This window comes from Nycticebus coucang, chromosome 4, assembly GCF_027406575.1.
Source record: "Nycticebus coucang isolate mNycCou1 chromosome 4, mNycCou1.pri, whole genome shotgun sequence".
Taxonomy (NCBI): Eukaryota; Metazoa; Chordata; class Mammalia; order Primates; family Lorisidae; genus Nycticebus; species Nycticebus coucang.
In genome coordinates this window covers 2,582,401-2,596,837 of record NC_069783.1, presented here as the reverse complement: position 1 = coordinate 2,596,837, position 14,437 = coordinate 2,582,401, and the positions used below count along the sequence as shown (strand labels likewise).

At 41.7% G+C, this 14,437-nt stretch overlaps 1 protein-coding gene across 3 annotated transcripts in view; it reads right to left on the bottom strand.

Moving 5' to 3' along the window:
• Positions 1–14,437, bottom strand: part of TRAPPC12 (trafficking protein particle complex subunit 12) — a 108,464-nt gene that overhangs the window by 91,893 nt on the left and 2,134 nt on the right. For 2 of the 3 annotated variants that reach the window (XM_053587106.1, XM_053587108.1), the window contains exon 2: positions 7,395–8,626. In XM_053587106.1, coding sequence (XP_053443081.1) covers positions 7,395–8,621 — 1,227 coding nt within the window. In that variant the 5' untranslated portion in view covers positions 8,622–8,626. Of the gene's footprint in view, positions 1–7,394; positions 8,642–14,437 lie in introns of all 3 variants that reach the window. The other variant, XM_053587107.1, reaches the window with a different exon arrangement.

The window sequence follows — 14,437 nt, the reverse complement described above, 5'->3', positions numbered from 1 at the left end:
TGAGCTATGATGCATTCTCATATGTAACTATAGCTCAGGCAACAAAGCAAGACCCAGTCTCAAAAAAAAAAAAAAAAAAGAAAAGAAAAGAAAGAAGGAAAGAAAGAAAATTACTAGCCATGCAACAAAAGTACATATGACCCATAACTGAAAGAAAAATTAAATAGAAACAGACCCAGAAATTACAGAGATAATGGAATTTCCAGAAAAGAATATTTTTCTTTTATTAAAAGGCCTATGTTGCTTGGGCTGGACTCAAACTCCTGGCTCAAGGAATCCTGTCTCTCCCTCTCTGGCACCTGGGATGATAGGCACCTGCCACACCCCTGGCTCAGAAGAGAACTTCAAGACATCTCATGTCATTAAGGAGATAGAGTAAAACCTGGAAATGATGAGGAAAGAAAAAGATATAAAAATAACCCAATAAAAATTCTGGAGACAAAAAATGTGCAAAGTCACTAAATAGGATCAACAGCAAATCTGAAAAGTGCAGAAAACTTAAGGACACAGCAATTAGAATTTCCAACTTAACCCCAGATAATGAGCCAGAAAAATAAAAACAATGCCAAAACCAGATCCTCAGTACCTGCGGTGGCAGTATCAAGCAGTATATGCAACTAGAGTTTCCAGAAAAGAGGAAAGAGAGGGGAAACACAAAAAATACTTGAAGAAATGCCAAAATATTTCCCCAATTGACAAAAATGATAAACTCCCAGTCCAAGAGGGTCAGTGAATCCCAAGCAAGATAAATAGAAAAGAAAACCATTCAAAGGCACATGAGAATCAAATCGCTGAAAAATCAGTCATAAAATCTCAAATGTGACCAAAGGAAAAAAAGCACATTACAGAAAAGCAAAGGTAAGAATGACTGTAGACTTTTTGCCAGAAACTATGCAATTTGGAAGACAATGGGATGGCAGCTCAAGCTGTAGGGAGACACCTGTCAGCCAGGCATGGGGGTTCACGCCAGTAATCCCAGCACTTTGGGAGGCTGAGGTCAGAAGTTTAAGACCACCCTCAACAACCACAAAGGCATAAATGTACTCATGATCTATGTATATATGACTTAATAAAAAAAAAAAAAAGAAAGAAAGAAGGAAAGAAAAAATTAAAAAGTCCAGGGCACAGTTGCTAATCCCAGCAAGGTGGGTGGATCCCCTAAACTCAGGAGTTCCAGACCAGCCTGAGCAAGAGTGAGACTCTGCCTCTATTAAAAACAGAAAAACTAGCCGGGCATGTGGCAGGAACCTGTCGTCCCAGCTACTCGGGAGGCTGAGGCAAGAGAACTGCTTGAGCCCAAGAGTTTGAGGTTGCTGTGAGCTGTGATGCCATGACACTGTATCCAGGGTGAGCAAGTGAGATGCTGTTGCAAAAATAAACAATAAATAAATAAAATTAGCTGGGTGTTGTGGTATGTGCCTATAGTTGCCGCTACTTAGGAGACTGAGGTGAGAGGATCACTTGAGCCCAGGAATTTAAGGGACACTGCACTCCAGCGTGGGTGACAGAGTGAGACCTAATCTGTAAAAACACGAAACCAAACCAAACCTCAAAAACCTATCAACCAGAATTCTATATATTGTAAGCATACTGCATATCTGTGAAAAATGACTTTAAAAAACAAAGATGAAATATTTTCTTAAACCAAGAAAAGCTGAGATAATCCAAAGCTAGTAGATCTGCACCAAGAAATTAAAATTTCTGCTCTCCAAAAGCCACCATAAGAAAAAACTGCAATATATCTACTGTAAAATAAGTCACTTTTATCCAGCACATTTAAAGAACTCATAAAAACTCAGAATAAGACAAATATACAAAGTTTAAAAGATGGGGAAAAATTTCACCAAGAGGATATACAAACAGCATATATATCAAAAGGTTCAGCATTATTAGTCATCAGGGCCACACGAACATAGAAAGCTGTGGATTGTACCAAGGATGTGGAACAGGGGGAACTTGTACCCTGCCGAAGGAAACAGACAGTTCAGCTATTTCTTATAAACACACATTTATCATAAGACTCAGAAAATGGGCTTTATCCAAGAGAAACCAAGTACGTGTCCACAGAAAGAGTTGTACAGAAATGTGCGTTCTTAATATTTGTATTTGGCTACATTACAAATAAAAGGAGCATGAGAAAGAGGAGAGAGACGTACGATATTTGCGCTACATGAGGAGTTTCACCTAGTTCTTGTGGCCTCGTCTAAAAACCTACCTACAATTTATAACATAGTTTACTGGAAAATGGGATTGGACGCTGGTAACAAGTTGAGCAATTCCTGTATGTGGGGTAGGCTTTAGTTACCGCTAATGATTCCAAGCTGGCTGTGATTATGCAGATTCAGACACTTAGTGCCAGAGCCACTCACTGCGGAAGAGACGACTGGTCATCCACCAGTCTCTGATCTCCTCTTCTTTCAGTAACGAAACTTCCCACTTTTGCCTGGCACGTGGCTGCCTAGCCATAAGCTACGTCCTGTCTTCTTTGCGGCTCAGCGTGGCCAAGTGACTAAATTCTGGGTCCGGGATGTGAGCAGACCCACACTCCATCATTCACGGGAAGCACTGCAGCAGGAACACTACCGCGCTCCCCAGTCTTTCCCTCCTCCTGACGAGAGGAAGGGGAGACCCCTCCTGGCCTAGGAGGCAGACCTGCTGCAGGCCGGCCACACACCGCTGGCCACCGCCCCGCAGGGAGACCGCACCTACCCGGCTCCAGCCCTGCGCCTCTGCCTCTCTTTGTTACAAAGCTGATCCCCACATCCCAACTGACACATCAAACCCCTTCATTTTACAGCTAAGAAACCTAAGCCACACATGTTCAATGAATACCCCTAGGTTACGTAGGTTATTGGCAAACGAAGAATTTGAAAACAATCATCCTGATTCAAGATTCTTATGTTTTCTTACTAGTCACCAGAATGTCTACACCTCAGGCAATTTCTGGGAGCCCTGAAAAAGTTCTTTGCTCTCCTAAGTATTCTACTGCTTACTCTTTATACAATTTATTTGATTTCTACTACTTTTTTAAAGGTGTGGATAACCCGAAAAGGCATTTTATTTTTAATTTTGAAATATTTAATTGACAATCAAAATTGTCTATATTCAAGGGGTACAACGTGGCCATTTGATATAAGCATGTACGGTGTACTGTCTACCACAACATTCACCCCACAGTTACCGTGCGGTGTCTGTGCATGGTAGGAACCACGCCCTCCTCAAATCTCAAGCAAACAACGCGGTGCCATGAATTACAATCACTGTGCTGTATGTTAGATCCCCAGAATTTACTCCTCTTGCATGAATGAACCTTTGTGTCCTTTGACTAACACCACCCCATTCCTCTTCCATCTCACCCCCTCACCCCAGCTTCTGTGAGTTTATCTTTATTAGATTTCACATATAAGTGAAATACATGTATTTGTCTTTTTGTATCTGGTTTATTTCATTAACACAAGGCCCTCTAGGCTCGGCCACGTTGTCACAAACGGCAGGACGTCCTTCTTTGTGAGCTGCACGGTATTCTGCGTGTACACGCACTGCGAGTCCTCTGCCCCTCGTTCAGGGACGGCTGCTCTGGTTGCCTTCTATCTTGGCCTCGGTGAGCAGTGCTGCAGGGGACGGGGGGGGTGCAGACGTCTCTCTGAGATCCTGCTTTCCTGCTGCATTATATGGCAATTCTATTTTTAACTTTGTGAGGACTCTCCACACTGTCTTCCATAATGACTACACTAGTCTACGTTCCCACCAAGGGGTACAGGTGTTCCCTTTTCTCTACACCCTCACTGACACTAGCTGTCTCTTGTGGTTCTGATAACAGCAGCTGGCTTATCGTGAATGCACGAAGCACTCTTATCTCACTTTCCTCATCATAAAAGGGGAAACTGGACTGGATCAGAGACTTTCACCTTTGAGGAACAGGTACTTTCTATTCCTTAAAGCTTTGAGCTCAATGGGTGATGGCAGAAGAGGCGCTAATAGTGCCTTCTTTGGCTTTCTGGAGGTTTCTGAGATTTCCGGCATGGGGATTCTGAGTGACCTAAGAAAAGGTTTTAACACAGACCGTGTGGGCTTCCTGATGGGGAATCCTATCAAATTCAAACTTCAAGAAGAGTGACAGAGAAGGGGAGAATTAGGGGAACAAGGTGAGCAAGAGGTAGAGGAAATATCTGGGCTCGAAGTCTACATCCGATTTCCAATCTCTCAGCAGGCCGGAGTATTCTGTACCCTGGATGCCTCAGGACATGGCGCCAGCAGCTGAAACTCTGCTAGCTTCACCCCTGAAATGGTGCTGCTTTTATTTATATTCCCTACTCTCTTTCACTCTTTTCATGAACAAGCTCCACACAAATGATTCTCCAACCTTCATCCTTACTGGCTCTTAAAATTTCTAGGCTATCATTTCCCCACAAACTTTCCATTTACTTCTTTGTGAAGAACGAACGCCATGTCTAGTTATATATCCCAGCTACACATACATCTGTCCCATGCACACGTTCTCTGTGTGTTGCTGCTACAGAGGGGCAAGGTTGTACACACTGAGTTTTCAGGCCTCTAATCTCACTTAGATCACCACAGAGGTCAACTAACAAAGCAGCAATTTTTAAAAAAATTTAAATTTTAGTCCATTAAGAAGTGGATTTTTAATTAGGTACCAAGAGACGAACACTTTTGGAAAGAAATTCAAATGTAAGTGTTTTAGAAAACCGATTTAAAACAAAACTTGACTGGTAACAATCGCAGAGGGAGAAAACTCTCAGCAGGTAAACCTCAGAAGGGTTGGCTAACACCTTAAAAGCCTGGTGTGCACAGAGTAACAGAGAACTCCACTACACCAGCCTGAAGTCCTCAGCATTTCCACTCAAGGACAATCTCACGGTTTTTCCTTTCTATCCTAGGAAGGAAAAGTTCTTTGAAGGATAATAAGTTAACAGCCACCGAGTGAGCAGACAAGCAGCACATTTTTCATATGTGAAAGCCGAAGTTCCTTTGGGAACATTCTTAGTTCCACTTTCTACTTATCACCAGGTTTCTAAAGGAACCACCGTGAATTGCAAAAGACGCTTTAATCTGCAGAGCACCTGTCTCTGAGCCCACAGCAGAGCCTCCAGATGCCATCTAATCTGGGTTGGACAAGCACAGAATTTTAGCCCTTGTGTTCTCAACTCAAGAATGACCTGCGTTTCTGAGCAGGTGATTTCTGCCGTGTGTCAACCACCCAGCCTAAGAACATCATCAGATGCGCACTCCAGCCCTTTCTCAACCACTGAGAAGCCTCTGCATATTTCCAAATGCACCTTGCTCGGAACCCCTGGGTTGCATCCTTCTGTGGCAGCCCTCCCACTCCTCCCCAGTTTCTAAGGCAAGGGGAAGCAAACTGTAGACAGCAGATGTTTTGAGAAGAAGGTGCTAGAGGACAGGCTCACTGATGCCTGAGGAACTGAACAGCAAAAAGGGGAAAAAAGGGGGGAAACGTGACACAGAACTAACTAGAGCCATCTCCTTGGGGTGCAGCATCCAGAGGCCTGGGGAGGAAAGTGGGTAAGGAGTCAGTGAAAAGGAAATGAAATTCCACATATCCAATAGCCCTGAAATCAAATTACTGGTCTTCCTTAGAAAGGTCCTACAGAAGCTAAATCATGTTCAGTACAGACGAATTCTGCCAGGAGAGCAGGGATAGGTGCCAGAATGAGGCCTGACAAACAGCCCACAATAAATACAGGGCTAACAAATGAATATTCTGGAAAGACTATCACGTAAAATACCCCAAACCTGCATGCTGTAGGCTTACCCTTCAGTTATTTGAAAAAATTAATAAACCTCACTTCTCTAGCACGTCACTCTTCTTTTTCTAGAGAATCCAGCACTCTCAGGCTGAATTGATAAGATTCAGCAGTCTATCAATTCAGCAGAAATAGTCTTATTCACACTGGCTTGGTGGCTTACCTATTTGTTTTCAACAGTGAGTAATTAATTCTACCCAGAGGGGGCTGTGGGTCCTTCTCTGAGGTCTAGGAAGAAAGAGACGTACAGGGAACATGGCCAGTAAACTGGCGGTCACGGTGGCCCATGCGCACTGCCACAGAAACCGCTAAAGTACGGGCCATCCGGGCACAATAAACTGACATACAAATGATTTAATCTGATACACACGTACACGTGTCTCTACAAAAGTGTTATCCCACGGTGCATGCTGCATGCTGCCTTATATCCCGATTCTCAAATTTAACAATACATGAATCTCAATTAAGTATTCTGCCTTAACATTCTTTAGAACAGGTAATATTTAGAACAGTTTTAGGTTCATACAAAACTGAGCGGAAGGTACTGAGATTTCTAACACCTGCTGCTCCGGACACATGGCCTTCTGCACTACAGACCTCCCCACCAAAGCACCGTGTCTGCGACAGTGAGAACCTACAGGAGGCTTCATTGTCACCCAACGTCCACAATTCCGGTCCATGCTTGGTGTTGTACATTCCACGGGTTTGGAAAAACAATAGCACCATGTCTCCACCATGACTGTATCATACAGAGCTGTTCCACTGCCCCAGAAATCCTCTGCGCCCCACCTGCTCATCGCTCCCTGCCCCCATCTCCTGCCATCACTTATGATACCTACGTAAATACTCCACTGTTATCGTGAGATGCCTCATCTCATGTTTAGCAGTCAGGCCTCCCTATTCTGACTTTCAGATTCTCTGCCATTATACACTTCACTCTGACAAATATCCCAATAGTGGGGTATTTGTATACAAGTATGATTACTTATACATTTCTAAAAGTGGAATTTCTGGTTTAATATACATTTTAAAACTTTACCTAAAAATGTTCGTACCAATTTCTGGTCCCATCAGGGCTACCTCAGGCTATTTTCCTGCACTTCAACAAGCAATTATGAACAAAACAATGAATTAGATGGAAAATGGAAATAATTTGATTATCTTTGATTATTAGTGAGATTGAACATTTGTGCATCACCATTTAGTATAGTAGCATTTACATATTTTTTAAATTGAATCTAAAAGGCTTCTACAGCGAACATGTTATATGTAATACAAATTATATTTTTCTATGTTTAAAAAAAGTGGATTTATTATTTGCTAGACTTCAAGGGTCACAAACTGATCATGCAAAGTAGAATTAATTCAGAGAATTACAGCGTAACTATGACTTCTATGACTTCTATGACTCTAAATTGCACATTAAATACACTGTTAGGGAAATTGGTTATAGTTCCTAATTACCGAGGGACAAAATAACATAGAAATCTAACAATTGGAATTTTAGGAACTACTGACAAATAGGGATTTTCCCATCCTTTCAGAGGTACCATATATATTTTATAGGTTAAATGGGACAAGATGTAAACCCAGGCTTATTCCACGTCTTACCTGAATGTTGTCGAACCTGAGTCCTGGCATGGTGAGGTTCTCCTTGTCTACGAACACAGTGCTGTACTGCTGGGTCACTACTGCCATCAGGATGTCCCGGGTCCCCTCGCTGGGAAGCCAGGCGTCATTCCTCCGGTCCGTCTCACTCATGCTCAGGGCTGTGGCAAAGGGGTCATCGCTCCCTGCAAATACAGCCTGTATCTGTGAAAACGGCTTTGGAGACTCAGGAATTTCCAGAGAAGCCGAGGAAACACCTGATTCTGACCTTTCAACTCCTGCAGAGCAAGAAGGGTCAGTGGAGTCGGGGGAAGCATCTCCCACTGGAGCAGGGAGTGAAGATAGTTTTTCTGGAACGGAAGCACCTGCGTTGGGGTTACTGACAGAAATGAATGTGGAAGTAGTAAAGGAATCAAAGAAGTCGGAGGCTAAGGAGTTAGTGCTGATCGTCTCTCCAAAAAATTTACTCAGGCTGGGACTAGGCTGGACCACCTGTGGGGGGGTCTTGGCTGACGTCTCACTGGCACTGCTGAAGCTGGGCGATTTCACCATCTGTGATTCGAAGCCGTCGTGCAAGAACAGGTGAGGCTGTGAGGGAGTGGAGCTGGATTTACTGAAAATGGTGCACACGGGGACAGGCCCCTCTCTGGGAGAGGCCTGGCTGGAGGGCGTCCCCGAGACCTGCTCTTCGGGGGGAGTCTCGGCATCCCTGGGCACCGAGTTCTCTGCATCATCACTCTCAAACACAGACGTGCCTTTTATTTCTTCTTGTGCCGAGTCTTCTTTCAAAGACGCTCTGCTGTCAGAGGTCACGTCCGAGATGTCCTTAGCAGTAGCGTCCCCATCAGTTTCACTGTCATTACTCAGGGCGTCCACTTCTTCTCTATCTGTGATGTTTTCCAGCCTGTGGTCAGTGCTGCCTTCTCCAGGCTCCATGACATCCTGCAGACAACCCAGATCAGCCCCATCGTCCTCGCTGTGATTGGGAGAGTCCGAGATGAGGACGCTTTCCATCATGTGCTCGTTCAGCTTATCCACAAAGTTGCCAGAGTCTTCTGACACCGTATCGTTCTCTTCAGACCCAAACTCATCCCCACCCAGATCAATGGTTTCTTCCTGATAAAGACCCTGTCCCTGTTCTTCCCGAGGCCCCTGTGGAGAGGTGCCGGCAGCTCCCACCTCCGGCGCTGGGGACTCCTCAGCCTGGCCATGGCCTTCAGCACTCTCCATGCTGCCTGAAACAGACAAACCTACATCAGACTTGCCCATGTATACTCAAGTTACTATTACACTAAACTTCCCTATTATTTTTCCAGTTTTTGGCGGGGGCTGGGTCTGAACCTGCCACCTCCGGCATATGGGGCTGGTGCCCTACTCCTTTGAGCCACAGGTGCCGCCCCTCCTATACCTACTTTTATCGCAGTAATATTCGTAATAGTTAAAAGGTGGAAGCAACTCACATTTTCTCCAGTGGATTATGGATAACAAAATGTGGAACTTTCCTGCAGTGGAGTATTATTCATCCATAACAAGGAAGGAAATTCCAGACTGCGCTATAATGTGGATGAATCTTGAAGATATTATGCTAAGTGAAAGAAGCCAGTCACAAAAACACAAACACTTTTCAGCTCCACTGACATACGGTCCCTAGAGTGGGCAAATTCACAGAGGGAGGAAGTGGCCAGCCGGCTGGGAGAGAGGGGGACATAGGGCATTGTTTACTAGGGATAGAAGTTTAGTTCTCTAAGATGAAGAAGATCTGGAGATGGTTTGCACAACAATGTGGAGGTATTTTACTGAACTTAAAAATGGCTAAGAGGCTGATAAATTTTGTTATGTGTATTAAGTAAAGGCAGGTGAAAGGGAAGTTTTTGAATTTTGAATCATTTCAATATATAACCAATAAATATTCTTCCACCTTTTAGCTATTATGAATATTGTTGCTATAAAAATAGGTATAGGAGGGGCGGTGCCTGTGGCTCAAAGGAGTAGCTGGCCCCATATGATGGAGGTGGCAGGTTCAAACCCAGCCCCGGCCAAAAATTGCAAAAAAAAAAAAAAATAATAATAATAATAGGTATAGAAGTATTTCTTCAAGGCCTTGCTTTTAATTATTTTAGGTATATGAGTACAAGCAAAAGTGAAATTTCTGGATGATATGGTACTTCTATTTTAAATTTGTGGGGGAACTACAGAACTATTTTTCAGAGAGACTGAACTCTCCTGCATTCCTGCTAGAAGTGAACACATGTCCAAGTTCTCCACACCCTTGTCAACACTGATTGCTTTCTGCATTTCATTCTTTAATAGTAGCCACTCTAATAGGTGTGAGGTCTCCAGCCATTTGAACACCAATTCTTTGAGCCCGTCTTCCATGAAGCCTTACCAAGTCACTCATCCTAGAATAATTTCTTTGCCTTTTCCCCGTAAAGTTATAATAGTATCTGTTTAGTTAGGGAAATCTGAGGCGGTAAGAATGACCTAAGCAAAAGTTAAACAGAAACAAAACAAAGTTACCCACTGAAGCTCATGACAAAAAAACCAGGCAATATTTATCTGCAGGCTCTGGGTGCACACATACTCCTCAGGACAACCCTGTGACACAGCTGCTGTCATTGTCTTCAGTCTGCAGACAATGAGGTCTAGAGAGGTTATGTGGTTTGCTTAGGATGATAGTCACTAAGTGGAGAAACCAGGACCCACGGAAGCTGAAATCTTGGGTTGCCCCTGGCTAGCGGAGGCCACAGAATGAGACGAAGAGTTTAAACTCTAAAAAAATCATTTCTTCCTTTCCTAAAAGAATTTTTTTGTTTTTTGGCAAAAGTTACCAGTACTTTACTTCATCTAGTTCTATTCTTGCAAGGCACAGATTTACTAGGGAAACTGAAGAGACTACAAGGAAAAGATGAGGGTTTTTCCAGAGAAAAAACACATTTTTCTTTTTTTTTAACTTCAAAAAATCATCCTTGGCTGATCTCTCTGGCTTCTCATTATCAATACTCCCCCCACAGTATCCCAATCAGCTGCCCTCCTTTTCATAGCCTGGATCCCCTGAGGTCTAAGAACAGTATGTATTTTAAAGTAGATAATCAAAGGCAAACATTTTAAAGTTTCTGGTTCAGCACAGTCGTAGTTTTGTATTACTTACATATCTACCCAATAATTATTGTGTATAAATAAGTCAAAAATACAATGAAAAGGCCTGTGGTCCCAGCTACTTAGGAGGCTGAAGCAGGAGAATTGCTTGAGCCCAGGAGTTGGAGGCCACAGTGAGCTGTGACCTTACCACTGCACTGCAGCCTAGGAGACAGGATGAGGCTTTTTCCTTTTATTATTTTTTTAATTAAAAAAATTTTTCATGTATTTATTTATTTTTTTGAGACAGAGCCTCAAGCTGTCGCCCTGCGTAGAATACCATGGCATCACAGCTCACAGCAACTTCCAAATCCTGTGGGTTCAAGTGATTCTCTTGCCTCAGACTCTCAAGTAGCTGGGACTACAGGCGCCCGCCACAATGCCTGGCTATTTTTTGGTTGTAGCCGTTATTGTTGTTTGGCAGGTCCGGGCTGGATTTGAACCTGCTGCTCTGGTGTATGTGGCTGGTGCCTTAGCTGCTTGAACTACAGGCACTGAGCCTAAGCTTGTTCTTAAAAAAATAAATAAATAAATAAATAAATAAACAATGAAAAGAAACAAAATCCCCTTTTGCTGAAATGTTTCACGGGAGCCCAGAGAGGAAGGCCCCTAGACCACCAGAGGGGGTGGGCGCTCACTGGTGAGGCTCTTCCATCAGGAAACTGAGGCTACCTGCAAAGACAGGAGAACCACCAGCGGGAGGCTGTGCCCTGCCCGTTCTCCAGCCAGGACTCCAAATCATTCCAGAGGTCTTCATTATTTTATTCCAGAAATAAGAGTCAGTTCCAGATACAGCTATGATGAGAGAACAAGAGTCTCCCTCCCTCTCCTCCCTGCAGCCCTAACAAGGTTCTGGGTTCTAAATTAATTCTGATTCAGTCGTGTAGGCAGCTTAACAATTTTAATTCCTTTTATGAAGAAATGGTCAGAAAAAAAAAATCTTACTACTGTGAAGATGAAGTTGCGTTAAACCTCTAAGGTTTAGGGAAATCTGTTTACCAAGGACATGACAAGAAAAGAATACTGCCCAGAAAAACACTAAAATAATAAAAATTAACATAAAAATCCCTCTAAATTACATAGTTTAAAAACTTTCTAAATTAAAGAGAATGAATAAAACATACACATCTAAAATTTTCATTAATAGCTGCAGACCACTTATGAGAGGAGAGGGAAAGGAAAAAATAAACTTTATTCTTAAGTAAATATTAAAATAATAATAGGTCTAAAAATTTAGGACAGGGATGGTGGCTTTCCCTTTTACACAAATCAAATCTAAATAAAGTAAAATGGTTAAAGTAAGGATCTAAGAGTTTTACTTCCCTGGAAAATTAAGAAGAATGGCCAAATGAAAATGATAAAATAAATAACTTAGATGATGATTACATGTATATACGTGAGGAGACAAGATGTAGAAAAGATTTATACATATACACAAATTACATTCTAACATTTTGTGGTAAGGCACATTCATTACAATTTGCAGCAAAATAGCCTCTTCATTTATGTTTCCATACTTTAGCCTTATTCACACGGGGACACTAACATTAACCATATCCTTATAACCAGAATAGTCTCAAAACCACTATAAAAAGTACAATCAGTGGTTAAAGTCTTCCTAGAAAGAAAATACAGGGTCCAGATGGTTTACCAGTGCATTCCCCCCAAAATTCAGCACAGATAATCCCCACTGTACAAACATTATTGTAGACAAGAATAAAAAAAAAAGGAAACTGACCCAATTCACTTTAAAAAGCTAATTTAATCTTGACGCCAAAATTTGACAAGGCCGTACTTAGAGGAAAACTATAATCTCACTCATGAATATAGATGCCAAAATCTTAGCTAATTGAATCTAGCAAAGTATTTATTTTTAAGATAAACTGCGTTTATCCCAGAGATGTACTGTAGGTTTAATGTTAGGAAATCTATTTATGCACTTGAACATATTAGTAGATTAAATAACAAAAACTACATTACTATTTCAATACATGCAGAAGAAAGTGGTAAAATTCAACATGAGATCGGGCAGCACTTGTGGCTCAAAGGAGTAGAGCGCTGGTCCCATATGCCAGAGGTGGCGGGTTCAAACCCAGCCCTGGCCAAAAGCTGCAAAAAAAAAAAATTCAACATGAGATCAAGATAAAATATCTTAGCAAACTCTAAACAGAAAGCAATTTCCTTAATGCAATAAAGGGTATCTACTAAAAACCTAAAAGAAATCTCAAATTAATGTTGAAATGTTTAAAGCAGTCTCTCTAAAAGGAGGAAAAAGTCCTCTTTCAATATATCTATTCAGCCTAACACTGCATACCTCAGGCAGCAGAATAAAACAAGAAAAATAACTAAAAGGTAAAATAAAAATTGAAAGCATTTAAAAACCTTCATTCTTGGCTTGGCACTTGTCCCACAGTGGTTATGGTGCCGGCCACATGCACTGAGGGCAATGGGTTTGAACCTGGCCCGGGCCTGCTAAACAGTAATGACAAATGCAACAAAAAGCTAGCCGGGCATTGTGGTGGGTGACTATAGTCAGTCCCCGCTACTTGGGAGGCTGAGGCAAGAGAATCGTTTAAGCCCAAGAGTTTGAGGTTGCTGTGACCTGTGACACCACGACACTCTACCGAGGGCGACAAAGTAAGACTCTGTCTCTAAAAAAAAAAAAAAAAAACAAAAAAAAACTTCATTCTTAGTGTATATAATTATCTCCCTACAATATTCAAAAAATCTCAGTGTGAAGATTAAAATACAGCAGGGGTAGCACTGGTCAGGGAAGTGTGAGGCACCACTCAAGGAGGGGGTGGATTTTCGTAGGTGTCATTTAGACAACTCATGATACACACGGGAAAAAGTAAATTTGGAATCTTGCCTCACATCAGACAAAATCAATTTGAGGCACATTAAAAACCTAAATGCGAAAGGCAAAGCTTTAAAATTTTCAAAAGAAAATGTAAGAGAATATATTCTCAAGGCAGGGAAAACCTCTTACACCAGGAATAATAAGGACAAATCATAAAGGGAAAGATGAACATGTTTGTTGTATTAAAATTAAAAGCTCTTATCATCAAAAACAGCCCAAAGGAAGTAAAACATGAAATCGAGAAAGGATTAATATCAAGAAAATGTGAAGATTCCCTAAAAATTAACAAGATACTAAATAATCCACTAGCAAAATGGCAAGAGAGTCGAGCACATTGAAAGGGTACGCATTTGAACATCCATATTGGAAAGAAGTTGGTTCCATCTAGTGAAGTTTAACAAGCACATATCCTACAATTTGGATGATGACACATCTTGATTTTTCCCAGGACAATTCCATTTTTCACCTATGGTCTCAGTAAAATTGTTAAGTACTTCTTTTCACTCTTAAAAGAGTCTTGGTTGAGACAGTAAATGTGTGGCCACCACAGGATTATGACCGAGCCATACCACAATGAGCTCCCACACATGGGTGCCACAAGCTATGATGATTAACGCTTATAAACAATAAATCAAAGCAAAATACCTTTCTTCCAATCCCCCCCAAATAATCTGAAAACCACTGCCTATAGACACAATAACAAATACATATTTAACAGACTGTAGCTTATTCAAAAATGGAATATTAGAACAGCAGTAACAATGAATGAACCCTTCCATCTAACACATCAATACACTTGAATCTCACACATAGAATTTTGCACAAAGGAGCAGAAAAATAAATAGCATGACTTTATGTATTAAAAATATGTAAATTAAACAATTATTGTTTCAGGAACACAAATGCATTTGGTAAAACTGCAAAAGAAAAGCAAGAATATAATACCCAAATGAGCTGGGGAGGTGGCTAGAGGCAACACACAAGCGAGTTTGCCTGGACACATGAAAGTTTCAAAGCAATGAGTAATGTTCCAGTCCATATCTTAGTGAAA